The sequence below is a fragment of the Lipophrys pholis genome (genome assembly GCF_963383615.2).
Source record: "Lipophrys pholis genome assembly, chromosome: 6".
Lineage (NCBI taxonomy): Eukaryota > Metazoa > Chordata > Actinopteri > Blenniiformes > Blenniidae > Lipophrys > Lipophrys pholis.
In genome coordinates this window covers 23,339,105-23,366,771 of record NC_137629.1, presented here as the reverse complement: position 1 = coordinate 23,366,771, position 27,667 = coordinate 23,339,105, and the positions used below count along the sequence as shown (strand labels likewise).

General features: G+C 43.4%; 1 protein-coding gene across 1 annotated transcript; it reads left to right on the top strand.

The window, feature by feature from the left end:
- The first annotated feature begins 7 nt into the window (after nucleotides 1-7).
- On the top strand, nucleotides 8-27,372 carry abcb7 (ATP-binding cassette, sub-family B (MDR/TAP), member 7). Its single transcript, XM_080465639.1, has 16 exons — nucleotides 8-161; nucleotides 3,476-3,559; nucleotides 3,638-3,715; nucleotides 5,137-5,256; nucleotides 9,258-9,390; nucleotides 11,709-11,977; nucleotides 12,352-12,440; nucleotides 12,607-12,694; nucleotides 15,574-15,748; nucleotides 16,578-16,735; nucleotides 20,028-20,191; nucleotides 20,371-20,500; nucleotides 20,961-21,132; nucleotides 22,748-22,851; nucleotides 23,535-23,642; nucleotides 25,484-27,372. The coding sequence occupies exons 1-16, from the start codon at nucleotides 12-14 to the stop codon at nucleotides 25,697-25,699; spliced, it is 2,238 nt and encodes a 745-aa protein (XP_080321765.1). The 5' UTR covers nucleotides 8-11; the 3' UTR covers nucleotides 25,700-27,372.
- The last annotated feature ends 295 nt before the right edge of the window (nucleotides 27,373-27,667 follow it).

The following is a 27,667-nucleotide window of genomic DNA, read 5'->3' as shown; positions in this document are numbered from 1 at the left end:
CACCGTCAAACATGGCGCCGATGTTGGGACCGCTGAAATGCGGCTTTCACTTCCAAAGACGAAAATTGGCGCTGATTATCCGACAAGGCAGCTCCTGTCACGTCTGGAATAAAAGCTGCGCAGGAGACGGGACAGAGCGCCGACGCAGGGCCGCGTGTGTGGTGAGTGAAGGAGGCGGCGGGTCGGAGAGGACACCGTGTTTTTGGTGTGACAGACTCCGGAGCAAGGGCAGAGGAGAAAAGTGTCTGTAACTAACTTCCAGAGGAGCTCTCAGGATCAGACGAACACGTGTCCGGGGTCTGTTGGGGGCCACGTTCCTCTGAACTCTGGCTGTCACACAGCGGCTGGTTGTTATTGAACAACGGCTAACTAAAGTGGCTAACTCAACTCAAGTTTGACAACACCGGCGTCTTTAAACTTTTACGTGAATTCGAACCACACGTTAAAGTGATTTCTTCGCCTTGTTTACCTTTGCTTCACACGAACACACCTGTTGGCACGCGCGACAGTTTTATCTTTACCCTTAACTGTGTGTTGTCAGTGTCGTGTGCTAGCATTGTAGCTTCCTCAGGCGTCTCAGTCACGTGTTTCCAGACCAACATGTCAGATAAGACTTGTTTGTCCCACCCGGGTTCCTTCAACTGTCTGGATCATAAACACACCGAGTACTGACATTATGACACAATCACCTCTTACAGTGTAAACAGTAATTAAACGTTCATGAACTGCCAGGGCATTTAGCTGCTTTCTGTGGATGTTATAACTTATTTTGAACTTTGAGCTTCACATTTGTGACTTGAATCAACATGAGTAACATCTGTAGGGGCCAAATAAGCTGCTAAGTCAAAATAGAGGTCATCTCAGAGGTTCCTAAAGTGGGAGGTTTCACTTCGTGGGGGAATTCCAGTTTGAAGGGAGGCTCGCTGTTGAAATGCAACGAAATACATAGTCTAGTGATTCAGTCAGTATAAGCCGTGTCACATACATCAGATTGACCCTCTGGTTGTGCCTGACCACACTCTCATGGCGTCTATAACACATCAGGAATCAAATGAAAGCTTAGCTGAATAATTGAAACACAGCTCTTTTGCTGTCAGTGTGCACAGGTCACGATTTAGTGTATTTTTCTGTGTAGGACTGTGATTATGAAATGAATTGCAGTATACAGGCTCTTAAGTGGAAGCTGACTCTTTCTGTAGTAGTTTGCTCCACTTCGGAGTGACAGAAAATCGAATCAAACACACGTTGGTGTTTAACACTTAAACACACCCACACAACCAGCCAGTCTCACAGGAGCAATTGGTGTGTTTTTGGCTTTCTCTAAGGAGAGATGCATTATGTCACACTTTGAGGACTCCTCGTCCACACAGCTAAAATCTCCAAATGCAACCTGCTTGCAAACAACTATTTCTAAATTATAACACTGCTGTAAGTGCCAAAGCGTAAGTTGTTGTTCCCATAAGGTTTTGCGAAGTGGAAGTCGTCACTGATAAAATGAATGATTAAATCGATGCAGGCTTTCAAAAGGTGTCTGCTATCTGACCTCAAACATGAATAACACACTTGTATATTTGTTTGTTTTAGAAGAATAACAACACATACTTTGAATATAAGCTCAACTACGCACCTGCAGTATATCTTGGAACATCAAGCACTCAATTCATGCTGATTGTTTTCAAAAAAGTGTAACTGCACAATTTGAGTTTTGTCACAAGGTCTCAAAAGTTAATATGAAGCCACAGGCAATGGAATTACTAGTGAACACAGTATCTTAACTTCTTTTATAAGTGAAGTGAATTAGTTTTATTGCTTAAAACTAATTCTTAAAAAAGATAGCTGTCAAACAATTTACGTGAGCTTTTCAGGTCAGTCATACGAACTCAGTCATACATTAACTGCTCCTTTTTGCATATGTTTGCTCGGGACGTCACCCAACTTTACTTGACTTTTGCACGCTGACCGGGTCACTTTTGAATTGAGGGGAAAGCTAAGATAAGATATCCTTTATTTATCTCACATGTGGAGAAATTTGCAGTGGTACAACAGGATAGTAAAGAGAGAGAAGCACACATAGCAGAAACTAAAAGAGCAGATAAAAATACAATATAATTAAAATATGCACACGGTGCCTATAAGTGTGGACATGTACAGAATATGGGGGTGGATGCATTGCACATAGTAAATACGTTTTTATAGGTTATTATTGTTATTGCACCACTTATTGCACAGTTGGAGTGGAGTGATATTGTCCGGTTGTGGTGTGTCAGTGGTCTACTGGGAGCAGGCTTGGTTGAAGAGTCTGACTGCAACAGGGAGGAAGGACCGGCGGTATCTCTCCTTCAGACACCGCAGGTGGAGAAGCCTGTCACTGAAGGAGCTGCCCAGTGATGTGACGGTACCATGTCGGGGGTGGGAGACGGTCTCCATCAGGGATGAAAGCTTCTTCAACATCCTCCTGTCTCCCATCACCTCCACAGGGTCCAGGGGGCAACCCAGGACAGAGCTGGCCTTCCTTACCAGTTTGTTCCTGTCTGCAGCCGTAGTGCTGCTGCTCCAGCAGACCACGCCATAGAAAATGACTGATGCTACCACTGAGTCATAAAAGGTCCTCCGATGGCGGAGTCGTCAGAGAACTTCTGCAGGTGACAGGTGGATGTGTTGTGGGAGAAGTCTGCAGTGTAGAGGGTGAAGAGGAAGGGAGCCAGGACCGTCCCCTGTGGAGGCCCCGTACTGCAGATGACCAGGTCAGACACATTGTCCCGTGTCCTCACAAACTGTGGCCGGTTGGTCAGGTCGTCCAGGAGCCAGGATGTGAGGTGCGGGTCGACTCCAGTGTGCTGCAGCTTGTCCCCCAGAAGCGTGGGCTGGATGGTGTTGAAAGCACCGGAGAAATCATAGAACATGATCCTCACAGTGCTCCCAGCCCTCTCCAGGTGAGAGAGAGATCTCTCCATGAGGTAGAGGACGGCGTCCTCCACCCCGATGCCTGGCTGGTAGGCGAACTGCAGCTGGTCCATCGATGAGCTCACCAGGGGGCGCAGATGGAGAAGGACCAACCTCTCCAAGGGCTTCATCAGGTGTGATGTCAGCGCCACCGGCCTGAAGTGGTTGAAGTCCTTGGGGCGGGAGGTCTTCGGCACCGGTACCACACAGGTCGTCTTCCAGAGCTGTGGTACTCTCCCCAGTTGAAGGCTCAGGTTGAACATGTGCCCCGTGACCCCACAGAGCTGGTCTGCACAGGTTCTGAGGAGTCTGGAGCTGATGCCATCCGGACCGGTTGCCTTCCTGACCTTTAGCCTCCTCAGCTCTCTGTTCACCTGGGCTGTTGGGAAGGACAGGCCGGAGCAGGGCCTCTTTATTGGTTTTAAATGAATTTGTAATCCACCTGGTCTACAGTTTGATATTTGGTTGCTATAATTCTTAATGTTAAAATATTATTGAAAAAAGTGATGACGACGACTGTCTTCTGTTTCAGCTAAGTTCCCCTCCACATCTCCGAACAGCAACATGGAGCTCAAACAGCAGCGCAAACAGTCGTCAGATTTTGGAAGCAGCGAGAGTAAGTGTGTTTGACAAGCGATTGTAAATCAGTCTCTGTATCAGAATTAAACAGTAACCAAATGGGATGTTGTTTCAGAATTTGCAGGTGATCGACAAACGGAGATGTTGGCACGGAAATGCAGGAGGAGGCCTGAGTGCAGATCCCAAAAATGTGGTGAGAAGTAGTTCTGTGCTTTTTAATCTTTACTCATTGAAAGGACACGCATACATTAAAATGCAATTATTGTGTTTGTTTGCAATTGTTGGTGATTGTCAATATAATTTAAATGTTAAGCTTTTTGTGATTGTCTTTTTTTTTCTTTTCTTTTCTTTTAGCCTTGATGTCAAGGTCACTGTTGCTTTTTGCACTTTAACCTTTTTATTTTTGTTCTTTAAACGATATTTGAGGGCTGATTCATGAAGCTATTTTCTTTAGATTCTTCGATTAAATTTTTTCACGGATGTGGTAGAAACCTCATTCCCCTGGGGGGGAAAAAAAAATCATAGTTTTTATTTTGTCTCTTCAAAATTGTTGTTCCGTTATCTCTTGATCTGTGTCATACAGTTGTCAAAAACATATTTGTAATAGTTTTCACTTCAAACTCTTTCTCTTCTGGTGAAGTGGTGTTGATGTTCCGATGATTTGTCCTGCCCTTGCAGGCCTTCACCATATCCAGATGAAATAACTATACAGCTGTGCAGTGTTTCCTCACTCCCAACGTCAGACGACAGCTCGGCCTGACGGGAGAGAATATCACATTAAATACGTTCGGTTCCAATCCAATCTGAAACACACCCCCATCTACTCTGAAGCGAGTTTACATACATGCATACGTACACCTATGTATGTAAATACACAAAAGTTCTCCCACTTCACACTGCCTTTATTCAGTCTGGATATAGGAAAGCTTTTTTTTTTATTCTCTAGTAATTCATCTGAAAAAGTGTTTTTATTCAACTGTATGAAAACAATGCATTCATTATATGACCTTCACTCGTGCGACAAAAGTGTTAATGTTAATCTTGCCTGTCACACACTGCCTGATTGTATTTGATTAAAAGCAGGTGTTGGGCACTGTTTCACCGTAATTTGTTTTGGAGGTGCTGCCATACAGCAGCGCGGTAACACCGTGCCGCCATATTGAGTGGATTAGAGGAATTACTGCATATTCTTTGGCCTGCAGAGAGTCCCTGTGGCAGATGTGTGCTGGAGTGTGGGTAAACAGCCATTTTGGCACCAGTGGGCTCTCAGCCTCAGCTGGGATGACAGCCCAGGTGTCTCATGGGAGTTGTAGTGTCAAACTGGATCCCCAAGTCCACCTGGAGACTGTGCTGTCGTCGCCGCCGCCAGATCCCAGAGGGACTGGCGTTGACATTTGATGTTCTTTGTGCGTGCCCAGAGAGCCATCTTTAGGTTACTGTTGATCGTCACAATAAATGCAAAATGCATGTGGACGGCTATTCTGAGTTAATGCAAGGCCGGTTAGAAAGTAAACGTTCTAAAGAAATATTGTTACGACACATCTCATTTTGCACAACAGCCTGGTCCATAAAACCAACAGACAGAGAAACTTTGTTGTTGTTTCCTCTTCACAGCTGAAGGAAGTGAATTCAGCCAAAATCCTGTCTGCAATGTTGTCATACGTGTGGCCAAAAGACAGACCAGACCTGCGGGCGCGTGTTGCCATCTCTCTGGGATTACTTGCTGGAGCCAAGGTATTTGTTTTGTTTTCAGGCAATACTTTTTCATTACTTTCAATCGTCACTCCTCCTTTCTTTCTTTCTTTCAAATGTCAAGCTAATTCAACCCATTGTATACGTGCTAAAAATAAAAGTTTCACCGAGGCACGTCTCACCACCGGGTATATTTTTATCTATCTGATGCTGAGAGGCGCTGCAGTCGCTGCTTCATATTTGTCTTTTGTTTAGTTTTCTGCCTTAAGTTCACACAGCACATTCTCTCTAAGTACTTTTAGACTCCTGTTTCATATAATATACAAATATTGTTACTTTGAGGATTGATGCTTTGAGAAAAATTTTCAACTTTGTGATTTTTAGGATGGAATATACCTTTTTGTGACAGTATGCCATTTTAAATCAATATCACTTTAATTAATAATGTGACAAAAATGTGATAAAACGACAGTCCCGAAGTCATTTTAAAGGCAATTGTGAGAAGTCTAAATTTCACTCCAATGTGGTGAGCAGGTTTACGGCCTATGTCCACAAAACAAAAGCAAAACTGTTGTCGGTAATATGGGAGTGTTGCGTCATGACAGTGTTTTTGTTCACGAGGCATGATTTGAATTGAACATAATGCCCCTTTAAATCAACAGTGTGTGGACGTCCAGTGGCTCATTATTTCCAGTTCGAGTCGTCACAAGTTTCCTGATCACATGCTCGAATCAGAGAAGACGGCAGAATCACGCGTTTAGTTAAAACATCTCACAGATCAATGGTGCACTGCTTGCTTAGGCAAACATCACCTCCACTTCCGTTGTTCTCCAGCAACATGGCCCTGCTGTTTGGCACTGCCGATTGTGAATTGGGACTGATATTTAACAAAAAAAAAACAAGCTCATGGGTTCTGTTTGTGCTTTGAAGTACAACAACTGAGCTTTGGCTGCTCACACAGCATCACATCACTCCATTATTTTTGTGGGGAAATTAACCTCAGAATTGAACATGTAAATAATATAATTTGCAGAATTACAAGGCATTGGGCCTTCCTTTTGCAGTAATGTCAGTTATATCATTAAATATTTACTGTACTTTCAACTGATGCATGCTATATTTCGGGTATTGTGTAGTCTCTACAGAACATCTGTTTGTTTTTTATGATCTTTTGATGTCTTGATATTTTATGCGCTTATTCTCTGTAACGTGACCTGAAAGGCGCCTCCAAAGTAAATGTATTATTCTTATTATTTACAGCACCTAATTACAATGTAATTTATATGAAGGCAACTTCTCTTAACCATATAGCGTATTGAAAGTTTTTGGCTGAGATTTAACTCTTGTTTTAAGCAAGTACAGATTCAGGATCGTGGTTTATATGTACCCAGCCACCACCAAGGAGCGGGTACATACCCCCTCAAGCTACGAATTTATTGTCTTTGAATTGGAAGAGTGTTTTATATTTGTTCAGTGACAGTTTTGTCCCTTCCTTATTTGCATGAAACATTGTTGGGTCAAAAACGTATCTAAAAAAAACAATTATTTTAGTACAACCACGGTTAGTTTTCTAGTTTCAATTTAATTGAAGCAGGCAGTGGTTTACTGGCCAGGCAATTAAAAAAAAAAAAAAAAGTACATTTGTGATCTGCAAATGTGATATTGGTTAAATGATTAAATTATAATAGAGCCAGTAAATGAAAAATGAGACACACACTTCTGGGAATGTAATCCACATTGGCCTGGGTACAGCAGCGATCTCCAGTCTGAGATGACAGGAAGGTTTCCAATACTTTAGCTGGGCAACCTCAATGCTCAGCTCTGCTGTTCAACCCACAAATGCATCTTCTTAACAAGTGTGACATTGTCAAAAAAATTCTAGTTTATAGTATTTATTCCCAAGAAGTATTGCTGCATAATAGATTGCAAATGTATGATTCTGGCAATATCAACATGGGCAATATACGGAACGCAAAAGACTAACTGACCCATGATAAATTATGTTTCCATGTTCTGTGAATTTCTGCTCAACAGACACAAAATGAGAGAATTCTAAATATAAATGAAAAGTGCGATTAATTCCAATTACGTCATAAAACCTTTTTTTGATGGACTTATGGAGAAAGAGTTTCTGTTATTTGGAAGCACTCTTCCTATGCACCAAGACACAAACTTAAGTGTTTGAATTGATCATAAATCATAGTTATTGAAATAATAAACATCGAGTATCGCATGTACGTGTAACGCCGGTCAGCCCTACCAAGATGTGATTGTCACAACAAATAAATAATCCACCAAACACAAATTTCAAGGCGTCAAATAAAAAGACCCTCTGAAATCTGAAGAGGACCGGGGGCCACTTCTCATGGCTTTTCTTTTGAAACCTGCAGCTTTTTTTTCTTTTTTTCTTTTTTTTTTTTTTTTACATTCATGAACATGCTGTGATATTTATCACTTGAGGGAAATGTTCGGCTGAATCACAGGATGCAGCTTTTACAAGGTGCAATTTGGTGGTGACTTGGTGACAAAGGATTTTATCCTGAAGGCCTGACGATTTTTGAGAACCGCGCTTTGCTTCGGGTTCCTCTTTCCCTTCCGATCGAACTTTGTAAGGCGCCCACGTGAATTTAAAACTGTTACCAGTTTTTCGATAATTAATTGCATCCATCAATCAGTGTGTGACGCACTGCCTTAGCCTTTGTTGAGGGTCTTTTAATTTACACCCTGGAAAACAATCACAAATTCACAGTTCCCAAATAAGCCTGTCCTGCTGCCGCCCAGCATGGCTCCCTCTAGTGTGTGTGCTCAGGAGGAGAGAAGGCGTACATGCAATCCAATCTTCTCTCCCTATTTTCCCGCTTGGCTGGAGTTAACCTCGATTTCTGAAGTTTGTCTGTTTGAACTGAAGCCACCGACCGCGTGGATGCAATTTTTAAATCAGCTGCATAATTATGCGGTTAACAGTGCATCGCACCTCTGCGAGCCACATTATCAGTGACATTTTCATTTCAGATAAATTATTACATGCCAGCTCTTGTTTTTGTTGGCCTTAAAAATGAAGCTCTTTTTCTTTCTCCCCGTCGGCATGTCATACTATGGCTTCAGCTAATTCTTTGTGGCCTGAAGCAGCTTCTCTGCTGCTTGACACAGCATCTCCATTAGGGAAGACATATTGCCAGGTACAGATTGACAGTGTCGATTTAATCTCCAATGTTGGCAGATCATGGATTAAAAGAGCGCGTTCGACCTTATCACGTATTGGAGGTAAAATCGAGGACATGTTTTAGGTCTGTGATAACGGGCTCGGGCTATTTTTGTGTCATGTTCTGTTGTCTTGGTAGCAAAGTGGCAGATATTGTTTTTCCTTGAGGGACTCCGAGGACTTCCATTGTCTGAGTATAATACCCCAAGTGTATCAAGCAAGAACCCTGGAGATGCAGCGTTTCCAGTATAAATGGTGCATCATTAGGTGTTCTTTTACAGTGAGGATTTATTTGATGCTCTGTTTTTACATAGTCATTGCTGCTATTTCCCCCACCGAAATTGGATCATGTAGCATTTGGCAGAGTGAGGGAACATAAAGTAACCCTGCGCTCTGTTAGGGGTGGAGAGGTTCAAATGAAATGGTTTTCAAATGAAAATGCTTTGCTGTGTTCTGTCTGCCCTAATGTGCAGTGGACCGCCCAGCCTGAGTCACACAGCTGTCCCTGTGCTTTTAATTAGCCCTAATAACCATTTCAATTCCATTAGCAGGAAGCACCAGCCTCCTCACCAGCATCAGCACAGCAAGTCAACATGAGTGCACGTACACGTGTGCACGTTTTCACTGCTTACCTCGCATACACATCATTCAATGCACCTGGATGGAACATGTTATAAAGGAAATTCAATTGCTAAAGCATGTGGGCTATACATATATGGAGAAGTACCACTGGGGGTGAGAAAAACAGAAGTGGACTCGATCAAGCACATGTCTGTGTGATGGGCTGTTAGAAATGGTTTCTCTGAATGTTTCCTCCCTCCCTCCCTCTCTGTCTTCCCAGATCACCAATGTGATGGTGCCCTTCATGTTTAAGTATGCAGTGGACGAGCTTAACCAGATGTCGGGACACATGCTGAACCTGAATGACGCGCCAAGCACCGTGGCAACCATGGCAACGGCCATGCTGATTGGCTGTAAGTCCCAGACTTGTGTTGCCCTGGCAGGTGCCGTGCTCATCAGAGAGGACCGTGGGACTGCCTATTATCTACAGACTGACCTTTCCCACCACATTCATATCAATGCTGCTGCGCAACCTCCCCATCTCCCTCACATTATTTACATTATGAGCTTTTGCTCTGCGTCCGAATTCACTTAAGTTAATCCTCACGACCCTCTCCTGGGGTCCTGACGCTTCTTCAGTATGATACCTGTAAGCTCCCAAGGCAAACTGAGGTGGATGTATTTCTAAAGCACTGAGAAAGATATCACTAATGTCCTTTTCTAAGAGACTGGATCTTTTTTGAGATTGTACAGAGGCCACATATGTTTCTTACTCTACATTTATCGAGATTACTTTCTTTTTTATCCTCCTTTTATCCAAATGGGCCTGTGAGTACAATAGGTCAAGGGTGAGATGTGAGAGTGAACTTCTCTTCTGATTAGTGCTTCCATCTCACCAACTAACAAAACACCATTCATAAACACTGCTGCATGTCCTGGTGAGGAGACATGTTCACCTCATTTAGTTTGTAGTACTGCACAGAAGTGTATCTGATTACTGCACTCTGATAAACCAAACGCCAATACTATCCATCATGGGCCAATGTTAACGTCAATCTCCCATATAACGGATCGATCTGCAGCGCGGGTTTCTTCTTTTCATTAGAATTGTGCCACACAAAACCAATTTGCTTAATATTCTGCAAACAGTTCTGATTTAAGCTAGTTTCCAGTCTGCTCAGCCCCCCCCTTATTTAAAAAATGAAAGACCTACTTTCAAATTACAAGCTTGTAATTATAAACTTGGTTTTGACTTAGTTTTATTGTTTGTTTTCAGTATGTATGAATTCACAGATTTGTAGTAGCAATATATAAAGATAATTTATTGTGATTTTTTTTATTCACAGAAACGTCAGTAGCCAGTAACTGCTATAAATTTTGCAGAAACTGCTCCCAAGAATATAGTCTGTGATAAAACATTGAAACAGATAACATTTCCTGAGTGTATACGTTTACACCAGGACCAAGTGGATTTATTTATTCTTAAAAGTCTTGCTGATTTAGTTTTCTTCGAGCAGTGCCAATACGAACTCGATACACTGAACATGTGAAACTGAAAACTCTGTTCATCTTCAGTCTTGACTGTTCTTATCTTGCATTCGATGAACACTTCACCACGAAGCCACTTACTATAAAGAGCCCTCTTGGACCTGCACTCTCATGCTTCATGGTTAATCATTGGACCATATGACCACGACCCCAGACGGTGTGAATTAAGCTGACAGAAAAAGAAAAAAAAAAAAGATATAACAGATGCTGAAGAGGAATATTTTTATCTTTTTTAACCTGTCTCTGTGACACCCTGGGTCCGGTACTTTGAGCTTCCAATGACCAGTATAATTTGGTTGAAAAGGTTGCATACTGCTCTGCTACCTTGTCAGATGTGGACACATTGTTCATTAGATGAGCATTCCTATTTAACGCCACATTATGGCCCCATGACGACCGGCAGACACGGCGATTATTGCCCTCTCTTTAGTCTCGGCAGATGAGTTGTGTACTCGCACTAGTCGGCCAAATCGCCATAGGAAGGCCACGCGTCATTCAAACACAGGCCAACATCAATTTGCGACGGTCATGCTATCAGATGGGCTTGTGTAGCAATTTGAGTTGAAAGGTCACATGTTGTTGTTTTTATTTTGTGTGAGATTGGTGCAATATTGCTGTTTCTGCCTTTTGAAAGACCTTTTAGCAATATTGCTTCCCAACACCTTCACCTTGAAGAGAAAGTTTAAGACTGCAGGAATTAAAGCTGGCTCATTGACATCAGTCATATTTCTCCGTCGCTCGTTCATTAGAGCTTCCTCTCTGTCTTTGCCTTCACCCCGTTATTCTCAAACACGCTCGTCACTTTGGTGCTCACTCAGAGACCCTCCCATCTTTCAGTCTGCGTTGCACTGGCCGCCATAGCGGTGACGCTTCAGACGGCATCCTGCTCTGTAATTACAGAGTGGAGGCTGCTGCTGGAGCACTGCGGGGCCTGCAGACTCGAGATGATGTATAAGACCTGTCCTAAAACCTGCCCAGTCCCAGCTGCCTCAATATGCTGCTTTTCCATCTAATAGAATAGAAAAAAAGGTTCCGGATCAGATTCTTGTTTTGTTTTTTGCTTAATAGCAGGTTTCTGTATTTTGGATGACATCAGATTATCACTGAGCAGCCGCTGTCGTTTAAAACTCCCTGTATTTCACAGGAGGTGTCCTAACACTCTTTTTCCCCTCTGTTGGTCCAGATGGTGCCTCGCGGGCTTGCGCAGCCCTCTTCAATGAGCTGAGGAACACCGTGTTCGGCAAAGTGGCCCAAAGCTCCATCCGGCGCATCGCCAAGAACGTTTTCCTTCACTTGCACAACCTGGATCTGGGCTTTCACCTCAGTCGACAGACTGGAGCGCTGTCCAAGGCCATCGACCGCGGCACGCGGGGCATTTCCTTTGTCCTCAGTGCTCTCATCTTCAATCTGGGACCCACTATCTTTGAAATGGGCCTCGTTGGTTGCATTTTGGTGAGTTCCACCTTCTTATCAAGACAAAGTTGCACGTAATCACAATCTTTATGATTTTCCCATTACTTGAAACATTGCTCCCGTTTAGTCCGTGTCGTTTTTGCCTTGATGTCACTTCAGCACCTTCCACCACCTTGATACTCTTCACAGTAGATCGTCTGGAAATTAATTCAGCTGATTTTGTCTCATGTCCATGCTAAGTGGAACATGATTTCCTGTGAACTCTTAGTATGAACACAGGACCCATTAGGGTCGGTGATGAATACCAAAGCTTTGCAGCTGCTTAATGTAGAATCTGCCCTAAACAGACCGACCACCCGAGTTACAGGCTGTGAAAAGACGCATTGTTCTCACAGTACTCTTCTCTCCTGCAGTATTATAAGTGTGGTGGGCAGTTTGCAGCAGTGGCCTTGGGCACCCTGTCAACATACACCCTGTTCACGATTCTCATCACTCAGTGGAGGTAAGAGGGAGATGCTTCTTCTTCTCTATCTGCTGGACAGATCACTCCATTAGAAAAACCTAAGGGAAGCGTTTGGGTTTTCCTTTTGACCAGCAGTCACATTTAACCTGAATCCTGTAATAATAATAATCCCAGTGTCACTCTGCATGTGTGTGTCTGCACACAGGACTCGTTTCCGAATAGAAATGAACAAAGCAGACAACGAAGCAGGCAATGCAGCCATCGATTCGCTGCTCAACTATGAGACCGTTAAGGTGAGTTTCAACCCTGAGCACAATCGCACGTGTGTACACACACACACACACACACACACACACACACACACACACACACACACACACACACACACACACACACACACACACACACACACACACACACACACACACACACACACACACACACACACACACACACACACACACACACGCACTGGCCCCTCCTCGTTGTCCTTCCCTCGAGTCATTGTTGATCTGTACACTTAAGCCAGGCGCACTAACATGAACAAATATTGACGCGTTCACATTCTTTACTGGCATCATTGCCATTGTCAAGAGTTTGTCTTTTAATCTCTCTCTCTCTCTGTTTCTCACGACATAAAACTGTTAAATCAGTCAAATCCTTGACTGTTAAATCGGTGTAAATATCTCCTGAGTGAGAGCAGTGAAATGTATGGTTGTCAAAGCAAGTCACGACTAAAATTCTCTGGCATCCCCGAAGTTCTTGTCGAGCAGCTTCACACTTGATAAGACCACTGGAGGAGGATTCCCAACCTTTTGTCCTTATGAAGGAATTCAGCATTTATAAAGATATTAATTATTGATTTGGTCTATGCGCCACGATTCAAGTCACAATCACAAAGTAATTAAATAGACTAATAATGTTTCTCCTCTGAGTTGTTGGGAGGTTTACCTGTTGCCTGACTGTGAAATGAGTGACAGTCAAACCCCTGAACCCGGGGGTCTCGACCTCAATCAATGTAGGAGGAACAATAATTCGATGTTATTGATCGTCTTTCAGTCATTGTTGTTTTGAGATAAAAAGCTCAATACATTGTGTCACACCGAGCCAACCATTAAAGTCATAGATAACAATTTTAGTAATTTATTTATCTATCGCCAGAATGATTTAATCTTCTCGACTCAAAAATCTGTTGTAGTACAATCTCACAGTATTGAGAGGGGAAAACACATGTTCATATCCTCTTTGAGATTATTCAGGGACAACTATTGAAACTGTAATTTTGCACAATGTTTTTCATACATAGAAATGTAAAACTGCACATTTACTCAACAGGGATTATATTTATAAATGTAAATATTGAAAATACTTCAGTAAATCACAAGCATCAGCAGCATTTTGTCATTATTATTTAGATGGTTAATGAATCTTCTCATAACTGGCTGTGTTTTCCAGCAGAGTTGTCTCTTTGTCCCTCTCTCCCTCAGTCTTATTGTCCGCGACGCTCTTCTTCTCTCAGTGTGAAATTTTCCAGCCCCTTTTTTGTAAATGTCATTCCAGTCACCACAAACAAAGAGACATTTATCGCTGGACACTCAGGACTATTTTCCAGCTTTAGCCAATGACCTAAATTGTGTTTCAATTATAGTTTTGGACTGAAAGGTTCCCGTCATTGGAGAGAGTATTTTCAATAGAAATGTCAGCGCAGGGCCGGAGTGGTTTATAGTTCAGTCTAAGACGACTGATGGCAGAGAAGTGCCGGTGTGTAAATATTACTTTTTACTCATCTAACAGCCGCTGTTATCTTTTATCGGCATTTTGTTTTCTTTACAGTTTTACGGCTTTCTCGAGATAACCTCTTTGTAATTATATTACTCTGTGTACTGAGCTCTCTCAAGTTTTTGGTTGGGTGTTTTGTTGTGCCATTCGAAATATCTCCTGGTTACCATGTTATTTTCTCCCCTGTATTATTTTGTGTCCTGTTTTTCTTAACGTTTTGTTCCGTGTTATTTTGTGTCATCTGTGTCAATGCGGCCAGATTTAGCATCACTCTGAGCTGTGAGTGTGCATATGTAATTAGATCTCCGCCCACTCAGAAATCCGTTCCACTTTCACAAAGGGCTGGATGAGAACCTGAGCACGGTGCTGTGCACTGCTTCGGTTTGTCCTCCATGTGCCACTTTCTCTCTCTCTCTCTCTCTCTCTCTCTCTCTCTCTCTCCCCCTCTCTCTTTCCCCTTCCTCTCTCTGACACGCTCTCATTTACTGCATTTCCTTATATGCAAATAAATGGCATGCCTGTAGCCGCACAGCTCCAGTGCCGTTAGCTAGCGAGGAAAATCGCCCACTTAACCAGAGTAGAAAAACAATATTGCAAACTAAACAAACAGCAGTACAGTAACAATATTAGGTAATTGGCAGCATAGTTGAAGAGGATTGTTGTTGTTTCAGACGCTGTTTAAGAGATGTGTGAGAGATGTGCTTGTGGCTGATTCATGAAGCTTTTCTCTTTTTTTTTTTTTGTGTGTGTGGTTTGTTTTTGTCTAAAAGCTGCATGTCTTAATCTGAATTAGTGCCGCTTGTGTGGCGTAACACTTAAGAGGGCTGCTCTCTGTTGGTAATGTAGGTGTCTGTGGAAGCTGCTCAAGATGTAAATACGCAGGGCAATGACACTACTGATGAATACTCTGCAGCAGTTCTTGTTTAACTTGCTAGCGATGCTTCGCCTTCCCTTCCAGGAGCGACTGCCTAATATTTGTAGCTGTTGTTTTTGCCACGGTGGAGATGCTCTGCCAAAGCTTCATATCCGCAGCTCGCTCAGCAAAGCAGCCTCTGGATTTTGTTCTATCGCCCTCCACATCCTTTAGAATCATTTGGGAGCAGATGAAAATACATAGACATGAAAAAGTGCTTTAGAGGCCAACTGAGACCCAGACTGTGCCCAGAGCGGTCACTGAGAACAAATGCAGCCTTGAGGCAAGCAGCACTAAAGTGTCTATCTGCCTGACACTGCTCTCCGTGCTTCCTTAACCTTTACCCTTAACCATATTTGTGTCTCTCCCTCTTCCTCGCTCAACTTACACTTTCTTTCCTTTTGTGAATCTTTTCGTTGTCTCCGTGACCCCGTCCCCCTGCTCCTGTCTCTTCCCTCATATCTCTCCTTTCACTCGCAGTACTTCAACAATGAGAAATATGAAGCTGAAAGGTATGATGCGTTCCTGAAGATCTACGAGTCCTCTTCTTTAAAAACCACGTCCACCCTCGCCATGCTCAACTTTGGCCAAAGTGTCATCTTCAGCGTCGGCCTCACCGCTATCATGGTGTTGGCCAGCAAAGGGATCTCAGCAGGTGAATAAGAGATTTCCAGTTCTTATCTTGAAGTGTTGGGGTGTAGTGAGGTGTGAGCTCCGATCAATGCTGCTCTCCTTTCGCCTCCAATGTCGAAGAATCCTGACTTGAAATGATGGCAGTCAAAGGTTTTCTAGATGACTGTAGCAGAGCTGTTTGTAAGAGTCATTGAAACTCTTTTTTGACATGTCACATTGTGACACACAAGAGGAAGTATAGCAAAATAGAAAAAAAGAATCTAAAGCCGACCTGTGTTCACCATCTTAAAATGGACTAAACGTGGGGGAGTCCTTCATTACATCCAGGAAAAAGAAAAGCTGTAAGGTGGCATTGGAGAACTATTACAACATCCACTGCTGTCACTGGTACTAATCTGAATGGGAACAGTAACCTCACCTGATCAGAATGGGATTCTTCATGCCTGGGATTTGTGCCAACTCCACATTTTGGGGGTGGGGGGGGGTGACACAATTAAAAAAAGAAAAGGGAAAGCCTACAAAATATCAAATGGAAATGAAATGGACAGATGAAACCGACAAGTAAAACCCTGACTGAACTGGATAATAGAAAATAAATGAGAACAAAGCACAGCGAGCATGAAAAAGTGGCATGAATAAGAAATAAAATAGCCTTGATGCAGAAAATGAAATCACAGGGGGTGGAGACACTTTGTCTGCTGTGCCAACTTGAAAGAAAAAAAGAAATGGTTTGAGTGCTAATGGTTTTTTTTTTTGTTTTTTTTAAATCTTGCAGCCAGAGATACTTACACGATACAATCGAGCCAGATTATGTGATATCTGCTTTAAATTGCTCTGTCGTCACTATGCAGGTACGATGACCGTAGGTGACCTGGTGATGGTGAACGGCCTGCTGTTCCAGCTCTCCCTCCCTCTCAACTTCCTGGGCACGGTGTACAGAGAGACCAGGCAGGCCCTCATCGATATGAACACACTTTTCACCCTGCTCAGTGTCGACACGAAGATCAAGGTAACTCCTGTACCTGAAGGTTGCACGTACGTGGCGCAGATCTAAAAACTGAGGGCAAAGACGAGCCGGGCCTCGTACCCACGTCTTTCCTCCGGAGGTAGTAACTCGGGAGCGTATAACTGAGCGAGCGGTGAAAGATTTTAACACCAGGCTGTGTTATTCCGCTGGCTGCATGGCTGACATTCCCACATGTGCTGTAAAAAATGATAGGTTGGAGTCGAACGTTGTAATTATGTGACTCAGGTGCTTCCTCGCCTGTTGACACTCGGTGTGCATCGCTTCACTTATGTATTAGTGTTAAAAGATGACGGAACTCCTGCACAACTGTGACTACTGATGACTTTTTTTTCCTTTTTTTTATTGAAGATTTGGACTTATGAAGGTGTATTTTTCTTAACATCATTATGACCTCATTAAGTATTTAGCTGGTCTTTTTGGGACTGGTGTGGTCGAAATCTTGTAATTTGTATTTTTTTATTTTATTTATTTTTAACACATTTTGAGACGTGACTATAACTGGAAGACAGATCATATTTTGCCGCCAAGCATGAGTCATGTAAATCACAGCATCACTAAATTAGCTGCAAATGCCTTAGTTTTCATCTAAAGTTTGATTTCGTTTGCCTTTGGATTTCACTAACATTGTGACTAAACCTCCAGGGTCATTATTGTTGCTCTGAAATGAGGCACTGTGGCTGATAATGCGACATTTTTGTGGGTGTGTTCTTGTCCAGAAATGTGGCGAAACACAAGAGGAAGTCTTGCCTGGACACATTACAATGTAGTGTCCTCCAATGTTTTACACTGAACTTAGGGATCTGTTCTGCGTGGCTTTTTACTGTTGTTTTTGTTGGCAGATAAGTGTGCTTCTCCATATTGTGCCACCGTCTGGCACAATGCGATGACATCTCGAATGTCGTCGGATGCTGCTCGACTGTCTCTAGTCACTTTAATGTGTCTAATGCAGAAAAATGGAGGAACAATAATAATAATAATCATCATGATAATCTCTTTTTTTTTTTTTCCTTTCCATTTTTGGGGGATTTACAGTGATTTACAATTCAGGTTTTACAAAATAATGAATTTTCTGAGTCACTGAAAGCCTTATCAAGTTTTTTTTTTTTTTTTTTTTTTTAAGTTGCTTTTTTCCATAATTTCAACAACAAATCTTACATATTTCATTTTTTAAAATGTCATTTATTCACTTTTGTTCCTTTCATGAAAGCAAAAATTGTACAACACTGCACCCTAAAGTATCATGTAAACACCTCTATGATTAGAAGGTAATGGGCCAGAAGACATTTTGAAATAATAATAATAAAAAAAATATATATATATATAAATCCAGAAGCCTACACCTTCCACACAGTGATTATAGAACAACAAAACAAACAAACAAAAGCCTATGCCGTTCATATTTACAGTCTCGGAAACCGTTGATCCAGTTTTAATTGTCAGTCCATAACAAAGTTTTCTGCATTAGTTTATTTTTCCGGCAAAGTTGCACAACTTTTTAAATCCTGTAATAGGGAATTTCAGATTTGCACACCAACAGCTGATACAAACATTTGTTTCAAAATTAGTCTGCACAACTTGGTGCTTAAAATCGAATTTACCTTCTGTGATTGTCGTTTTCTGAAGTGAACACAAAGAAGTTTTGCGTGTGAAATTCAGTTTTTGGCTTTGAGCAAGATTAGCAGTATTATTTCTGTAAGTTTTAAAAGCCTTGATTTAACAAACAAACTGAATTAAACTGTGTAGATGACTCGAATTGATCTTTTCTTTTGCAGTATGAACGGAGGCATTATATTGCTCTTATGTGTGTTACCCCACACTTCTGCAATAACACAAGTAAGGGAACATGAGTGAACAATACAACATTCTTATTGTTTTATTTAACTTGGTCCAAGATAGAAAATATTCTTTTACCCTTTTTTTTTTTTTTTTAAACGTACGATACGTGTGAATTATGCGTCAAACTGTCATCTAATCTAATATGATTCCCAAAAATCTAACCTCTGATTCCTTCTGAATCTTAACTCCATCAGTGGATAATGCAACTTCATCTTTTCTTACCAGAAGCAGAAAAACATACATTTAGTTTCTTTTTCAGATCTAAAAATAACTTCTTTACATCAAACCAGTTTTTGAGTTTCACCATTCCAACTTCAATATTTTCAGCTCATGTTTTTGCACGGTGTCCTGAACAGAGGAGATTTGTGTCGTCTACAAAACAAAACGAAAACATAGCAAACTGGAAACTTCACTAATGTCACCGATGTATAAAATCGAAAGTTTTGTATTTATTTGTAAAACACTTAAAATTGAATATTTCAAGCCTTTTGTTTTTTTTTAAATGTTATTTTAAAATCTCTAAGGGTAAACCTCCAGATATTAAGATATTCAATGGGTTCTTCATTTCTTTAAAATGAAACATTTGTTCTTGTGCGACTTTTCGTGCAGTTTCAGTAATTGTTCACCCCCAACGACGCGTTCCGGGTTAGCGAAATGCACTTAGGTGCAAATGTGCGCCTGCAAATGTGCGCCTGCCGCCTCACAATGTGAAGGTCGTTCCCATCGCCAGCCCGCAATTACAGGAGGAGGAATGAATCTGTCCAGTTATTTATCCACTCATCAGTAATATTCCTCTTCATTGTGAGTCCCTGTGGGATGGCACTGCCCAGGAGGCCATTACCGTCTGAATCCTTTTTTGTGAAGCACGCGGGCCTATTATGTAGATGTAAAATAATTTAAAACTCCTCCTCACTTGAAATTGCGACACAAAATAAAACATAAATTATTTTGGCTTTTCACCATGTTGGGGGGGGGGGGGGGGGTTGAAATTATCATCTGTTTATACTAATGGACTGCGAGTTATTTGTATTAATTGACTGAGGTGGATTGTGGGTGATTATGTTGCTATTAGGTATTATAGAAATAGAACAGCGCAGGCTTTTACTCTCAGACTAAGAATTAAGTGTTTTATTCGCCGCTAACCTTGGCTGTATCTCAACACTATGGCGCTCGGTATGTACTGAAAGTTTTCACGCCTATTGCTCCTTCAAGCACCATGAAGGGCAGCGTGTGAAGATTCAGGCGGTCTCTTGAAGCGACCTCTCCAGTTTGCTGTGAATGTCTGTGTTTTCTCTGCGGCCTGTGCAGCCTCCATTCTCCAGCATTATGCCTCTTTACAAGGTGTTGGAGTAATGTTGCATCACGCCGGGCCTTCGCCGCCACTGGCTGTTCTCTTTCCATTTTGTCTGTCTCAACTCCCTCTCATGTCTTGTTCCAGGAGAAGGATCTGGCGCCAGCCTTAAACATCGCACCGCAGGACGCCACCATCCGCTTCGAGGACGTCTACTTTGAATACCTGGAGGGCCAGAAAATCCTGAACGGAGTGTCCTTCGAAGTGCCTGCCGGGAAGAAGGTGGCTGTCGTCGGCGGCAGCGGGTCAGGGTAGGTCACCCCTCACACAAGTGTACTGAAGCTCAAGCCGATCAGCGAGGTGTTTGTGCGTCATCTCATCGGCACGTGCGGCGTTATCGTGAGATTTGATCTGCAGACTGTGGGGGGGGGGGGGGGGTGCAGCTCGCAGGCATAATGATGCTGACGATTGGTTCCACGTCTCGTTGCAGGAAGAGCACCATTGTGCGGCTGTTGTTCCGCTTCTATGAGCCCCAGCGGGGGAACATCTACATCGGGGGGCAGAACATCCGAGAAGTCAGCCTCGACAGCCTCAGGAGGATTTTGGGCGTTGTACCTCAGGTTCGAGACGCACAGACACAATAGAATCCAATCAAATAGGACAAATTCCATCCAAGTGTTGGATTTTTCTCTTTTTTTTTTTAAACTAGAGTTTATTGTCCATATGCCACTGTCTTTAAGTTGTGAATGTATTTGAGCATTATTGTTGTGATAATCCGCAACAAGGGGGCAGCATAGAACAAAGTAACATTAACAGTTAACGAAAGCGCCGTAAATAAGCTGAATTCAGTCAGGTTTTTACTGCAGTGAGCTCAGAGGCTGATCTGAACAGATGGTACATGAACATATTTTAGTCATTTGCGTTGGTTCTCCGTCTCCCTCGTATCCTCGTGCTCACTATCTGCAGTCCTCTTTTTCTGTCTTTGCCGCAATAAAAAACATTCTCTGAAGCCTCTTTTCTCTCTCTCTCTCTCTCTCCCCCTCTCTCTCCCTCTCTCTCCCTGAACCTTGTTGTTGTTAGGATGCCGTTCTGTTCCACAACACCATTTATTACAACCTGCAGTACGGCAACATCAACGCGACACCGGAGGAGGTTTACCAAGTGGCGCGTCTAGCAGGCATCCATGACGCTATCCTCAGGATGCCCCATGGCTATGACACCCAGGTTGGGGAGCGGGGCCTCAAGCTGTCAGGTTTGCTTCACCGTTATGCTGATTGTTTGAATAGAGTCTCCCCCTAAAAGAGCTGTGTGTTTTGTCACACTCTTCTCAGTAACCGGCTGCTAATTCAACACATAAAATTCAGGCACGAATGAATTGCTCTTTATTGTAGGGATGGAGTCGTTAAAGTGTGACTCTAATGAAAATAACAACAGCGTAATGTAGGGATGCAGCTCAAGAACTAGAGTATTATTCAATAGTGAATTGTGCACACTCATAAGATATGAATTAAGTTTCAAGTATCTATTAAATTGTGATAAATAGGCTTTGTTAAAAAAAAAAAGAAGTCAAAAACATTTAATTTAAGATAGTCACATTATATCAACAATAATATTTAGGTGTCACATGTACAAAATAATTACATTTTAAGAAATAAGGCCATTTTTTTTGTATGACTAATCAATTTTACTTTTCCGTTGTATTTAAATATCACCTGTACTGCGTACGTCTGTCGCCAAAATCAAAACAGTGGCTCTAATATTAAAAACAAATAGCCCTTTCAAATCGATAACGGTAATTAAAACTTCTTCCTGAACGTTTTTGTAAATTAGTAAATGATTTAGTCTTTGCTCGCATTTGAAGGTCTACAGGTCATTAGTGAAGCCGGCCGTTTCGAGGTCGAGAGGCCGAGAAGATCTTCGTGGTTGTAATGAGGGAGGACACAAAAGAGAAATGCAAAGATTTGCTCATGTTCGTTTAGAGCAGCTCGTGACAGAAACACCTGTACACCGATGTTGTTTTGTAAGAATAGAGCGTGCACCTTTAATATTAAATTCCAATTTTTTTTTTCCATAAACGTGACATTTGAAAAGATTTGTAGTAATGTGATTAATCTCCACCTGCTGCACCGGCCCTTATTTTAATCGTCTTCCTCCATGCAGAGTGTGAACGGGTTTAATGGCATATTGCCTTACAGTTAAAGTCGCCCTCATTTGATCTACACAAGGCTGTGTAGTATTCGGCTCCTAGCATCACTCGGCAACTCATTTAACCCACGTAAACACACAGTGTGCGAGCAGCTCCGCTCAACAGTCAAGACGCAATTACTGGCAGCACAGATTTCCCTGTGTGGAGTGAGTGAGAGAACGGACAAAATAAAGACATGACTAACTTCTCATTAATTTCACTGCTGCCGTACGTGACAGCTGCCAGTGAGTGTGTGAGAGGAGGAGATGGGGTGGGGGGGGGGGGGGGGGGGGGGTGGGGGGGTGCTGATCAGGGAGGGGTTGGGGGGAGGGGTGCAGTCTGGGCGCTCAGGCTCCAAACTTCCTTCATTGCTGTCCTCCACTGCCAGCAATATTTACACTCGCTGAACGCCGCTTACTTTCAAGAGGCCACACACGGCTCATATGTAATAAAGGCCGAGACAGACACAGTAGGAGAAATCTTTCAGTCCTGCTGATTTTTTTATTTACTTTTTTTTACCCCCCCCTCACAATTAAATGAAAGTCTGTTTTACCAGACTGCAGCCTGTAGCATTGGCGTTGTCTCAGCCCTCCACGGAAGGTAATTACACGATGAGAGGAGCCGGGCCGGAACCCCTTCGGCTTCGGCTTGCTCTCCGTGACGTCCGTTTCTTCGCTTTCAGGAGGGGAGAAACAGCGAGTCGCCATCGCCCGCGCAATCCTGAAGAATCCGCCCGTCCTGCTGTACGACGAAGCCACGTCGTCCCTGGACTCCATCACCGAAGAGGTGAGTCTGACGGGTCACCAACACGAGCGAGCTCCCTGACGAGACGCGGGCGGGCGGGCGGGCGGGTATAGAATACCCGCAAAAATGCCCAGCGGCACTCTGTTTCGCTAAACGTGCGTGCAGACGCAACCGACGCCCACTCCGTCACCTGCTGACGGTACATAATAATTGGCGTCACGTACCTGCTGTGACACACACACACACACACACACACACCACCCCCTTCTTCTCCCTTGCCACCTGCAACTGTTTTCTCCTACTTAATCCCCAGCTTAGCTTAAACCACACAGTCTTTGTAAATGTTACATTTAATGAGAAAGTTCAGCAACGACGGCTCTGAACTTCTGCTAAAACAGTGGGGCCCGAGATGCAGTTGTTAATTGAGATTTTCTGTTGCTTCTCACCACAATGCTGTTTTTAAATTATCATATGTAAACACAAGAGGAGGGGGGGAGCATATAAAGGTGGATGTTGCCAAGCAACTTTTTGTTGACTTAGCTTCTCTTTCAAATGAAACTTTGGGAGTAGATTTCATATATATCCTGTCATTCATGCACTTTTTCTTTTTTTTTCTTTCTACACCAACTTCATTGCAAACTAGCGACTATTTTTCTTTGGATTAGGGCTTCATCTTTGTAAAGCTTTACAGAGTGGTAAAGTTATTTGTCTTTATGGACTTGCAGAACATCCTCAGTTCAATGAAGGCGATGGTGGAGGACAGGACATCGGTGTTCATCGCCCACAGGCTTTCCACAATAGTCGACGCGGACGAGATTATAGTGCTCAATGAGGTGAGAACTCATCCTCTTTTTTTTTTTCTTTTTTTTTTTTTACTTGATCTTCTACTTTTACCGATTAACATTTACAGTTGTTATCTCAGTGGCATGAAAAGCAAATTATGCGACAGTTCAGAGTGTCTTGAGTATAAACGTGCACCGTGTTAATTACCCGTCCAATTAAAGGGTTTTGCCTTGAAGGGAAGGAGAGCGACCTGCGCTCTGTGCAACCTCCGGCGCACTGCCAAGAACAAGAATTTAGCGAGTGTCCGCGCGTCGCAGCACTCATTTATTTCTGGTTACCTTTCTTGAACGTATGTGATAAACACATGCTTTGTTTAGCTTTTCTCATTAACTTCAACAACAGGACTCTGTGGGTAGAAGTGAAAGTATTATTTTCTCCATAAGGGCTCATTAAAGCAGTCAGACTTGACTGGCTGTTTTGGTCAGATGGCGTGTCTTGTTTGTCTCGGTGACTAATAATGTATGGGCCAGCTTCCCAGACACTGATGAGGCCTTATCCAGGGCTAAACATGTCCTTCCATGGTGATCGCCATTAAAATGAGCTTCTTTTTTTTTTTGAGGAGATCATGGTAAGACATGTCTCAGTCTGTGTCCACATCTACATGCAGCTACCTGCAGCATGAAACAACCCATTCGATTATGGGTTCAAAACATGTAAACAATCAATGGTTTTATGACTAGAATCATGTGACAGAACGTAGCTTTTCATTGGTGGGAACCCACCATCATTTATAATGGTTGCATGCGCAACATCATACGACAACATCTTGACGAGACGGCAGTTCATATGTCTGAAACCACGCCGTGTTTGGTTGGTTCAGACGCTTTTTTTTATTTTTTTTGCTCTGTGCTGCGTCAGAGATGGTTCTAAGGCAGACTGAGAACCCTTCAGCAGCAGCGCTTGGACCGCTTTGTTTAGTGAGCACCAGGGTTCAGATGGCAGCATTCACACTTCCACAAATGAACGGCACTAACGGAGCAGTCGCACTGCAATTCCATTTAGTCGAGCTAAATCTGCCAAGTGTAAACACAGCCTGAGTAAGAGTGCGCCGCGCACAGAGTCCATTGTTTCAAACCAATTCCTCTGCGTTGCTGCTGCGTGTGCGGCTTCGGCAGGAATACTCGAGAAATGCCGCAGACTAACGCGGTGGGCTTGTTCACACTGCGAAGCGCAGAAGAGATGCGGTGGGGTCAGATATTATCTGCAATGTAAGAGTTAATACAAAAAAGTAACACAGGTGAAGTGACATTTCCCTCCAGTGCTCGAGTCGGAGAGGATAACATGAGAAGGGGCTTCTTTGAACTGTGGCGACTTGAGCGCGTCGTTCCGTGTTTCCACCGTCAGATGGCAGGGATCAGAGGGTCGTGGCGAGGAGGCATGTTTGCGTGTGATGTCGCCATGGCGTTTGCCGGTGTCACTAGCAGAGGACTGCCTGGGGTGCTCATTAAAATAACGAGCGGAAGCAGTCACATGCTCATCTTGGGCGCACTAAAGATGATGCCAACACCTCTGCATGCTCATGGGAGGTGGGGGAAGGGGTGGCTTCGTTTGTGTTCGACTGTGTGGGAGGGGTGTGTGTTTGCCGTTTGTGGATAAGTGTGTGCGTGTCTGCGAGTTTGTGTTTCTTGCGAGAGGAATGCAACAGTTGTTGGGGAGGCGGCAGGGATTCGAGGGGAGCGCTGACTCTCCGCAGAGAGTGTGGTCAGTGTTGTGTCATGGAGATATGCTAACTATAGGACGCAGGCGCTCGAAACCCCTCATTTCTCTGCCTGTGAAGCTTTTATTTTATTTCCTTTCCTCATTCCCCGTTTCTCGCCCCCGTTTCTCTCAGGGTAAAGTGGCAGAGCGAGGCAGCCACGAAGCCCTCCTCAGCACGCCGGGCAGCCTGTACGGCGACCTGTGGAAAGCTCAAAACAGCAAAATCCTCAATAGCAAGACCCCACCTGAGCCGCCGGCCGAGAGGCTGTCTCAAAAAGAGGAGGAGCGGAAAAAACTACAGGAAGAGATCCTCAACAGTGTGAAGGGCTGTGGGAACTGCTCCTGTTGAGAGAAGCCGCCACCTCCTGTTTCTTCATCCCTCACAGATGGCCTACACTGGAATCCCTGGTCTGTGCGGACCCGGAGAAAGGAGGGGGGGGGGGGGGGGGGGGGGGCGCCTCCTCTTTCTACCAACTCCCACTCCAGCCGAACCTCCCCCACGCATGTGACCATCTCTCCTCCTCCTCCTCTCCATGTGAATAAAGGCCAGTGCTCGCCAAACTGACGGAGGAGGAGCAGAACAGGGAGCAAGTGTGTTTAGCACTGGCTGGTGTCCAGAGATGGAGCTTCTACGCCAGTTGTCTCCGCTGAATCAAAGCATAAGAGACCTTGTATATCACATACGTGTGTGTAAGACATCTGTTAGTCAACATGGTTGCCCCCTCCTCCTCATTTTCTGACATCAGGTTTATTGACATCTTCCAATTCGCTGGAAACAGACGAGAATACATGTAACGACTTGCATTCGCCTTGAAGCCGACGTGAACATTTGGATTAATTTAATTTGTTAAATTATTCACAAAATGCATTGAACTTATAGTTTGCTTTTTATATATTAACGCTGTGTACATGTTACAACGTATTCTGTAATGGGAGGCAGAAGTCCGGGTTGTGTGAGGCTGGGTTTTTTTTTTTTGCGGCGTGTTTGAATTCATTCCGCCGCTGCTTTCACTGGGTCGAAATGTGGATTACCGACGTTTGTTCTAAAAATTTACAATTTGGTAGACGGTCTAATCAGAGAGAAATCGGAGCATAATTTGAATGTTTGCACCGTTGAAAGTGCCCGGAGAGCTCCCCGGTGAAATGCTCGCGTGTCGCAATCGGAAACGTAAATGTAACACTCACATTAATAAGGCAGGCGCTCTAATAAATCATGGATGGTTCTCACCACAACTGGAGCCACGTACAGAGGCAGCAACTTGAAAGTTTTTTTTTGTTTTTTTTTTGCAGAATCATATCATTTAGTCTTTGTTTGACGGGCGTCTTCTAATGAAAAGTTACTGCTGGAGTTTTTAACAGTGCTGCGACGGCGTTTTCGATTGACCAAAAACACAGTCCGGCTCCTGAGATTCACAGGACTCGCAGTTAAAGTATGTCCTCGTTTTCTGAGGATGGTTTATACGCGATCTGCACACTTCCTGAGAATGCTGCCATGGTATTTTGTGGATAATTGAAAAACGGAGGCCTCGCATGGCCTGTTTTATAGTTGATGTAAGTTTGTTTGAGACCGAATAATAAACATAGGTTATTCTGTAAATACCAAAGCTGCCAGGTGCTTTTTTTCTTCTGACCTCAGTGGACGCGTGGACACATTTTTGCCCTTTCCAAAGTCTCGGGGTCATGTGACAACACGGCAAAGTCATGTTAACGTGCATAAATGGATGTCTAACAAAAGTAACATATAAGCACAGTCACACCACAAACATGAGCAAACTTTCCTCAAATGCATGTTTTTAGGCGGAGAACTCACCTGAACACCTGAAGACAAGCTCTGAACATCGGAATACCTCGAACCACTCTCAAACTGGGGATCGTCTCAGAGTAGTGGGAACCCTAACCACTACAGCACTGTGCACCCCACCTCAGCTATCTGAAATTTAAATTTTAATCCATGTAGATGATCCTACATCAAAACATGCTTCCACTTGAATAATAAACAGTAATATTTTATCATTAATCTGGCAACTGGTGTTATTCTTTCCCCCCCATTTCATGTTTGAGAGATTATTGATCTTCTCTCCCGTGACTACAAGTGGTCACAACTGTCATGTGGGATTCAAGCGGCAAACCCAACGCTGATACAAACCGTGCCGTTGTGTTTATTGTCTGCCGGACAGATTGACAGTGGAAGCCCCTCAAGAAGCCCTGCAGCTCTCTGGATCCTCCTCCGGGACCACAGACATCCGATGACACTCTCTCTGAGGCCTCTTGGCAGGATTATAATTGAAACCGACAATAACAAAAACATTCACATAAC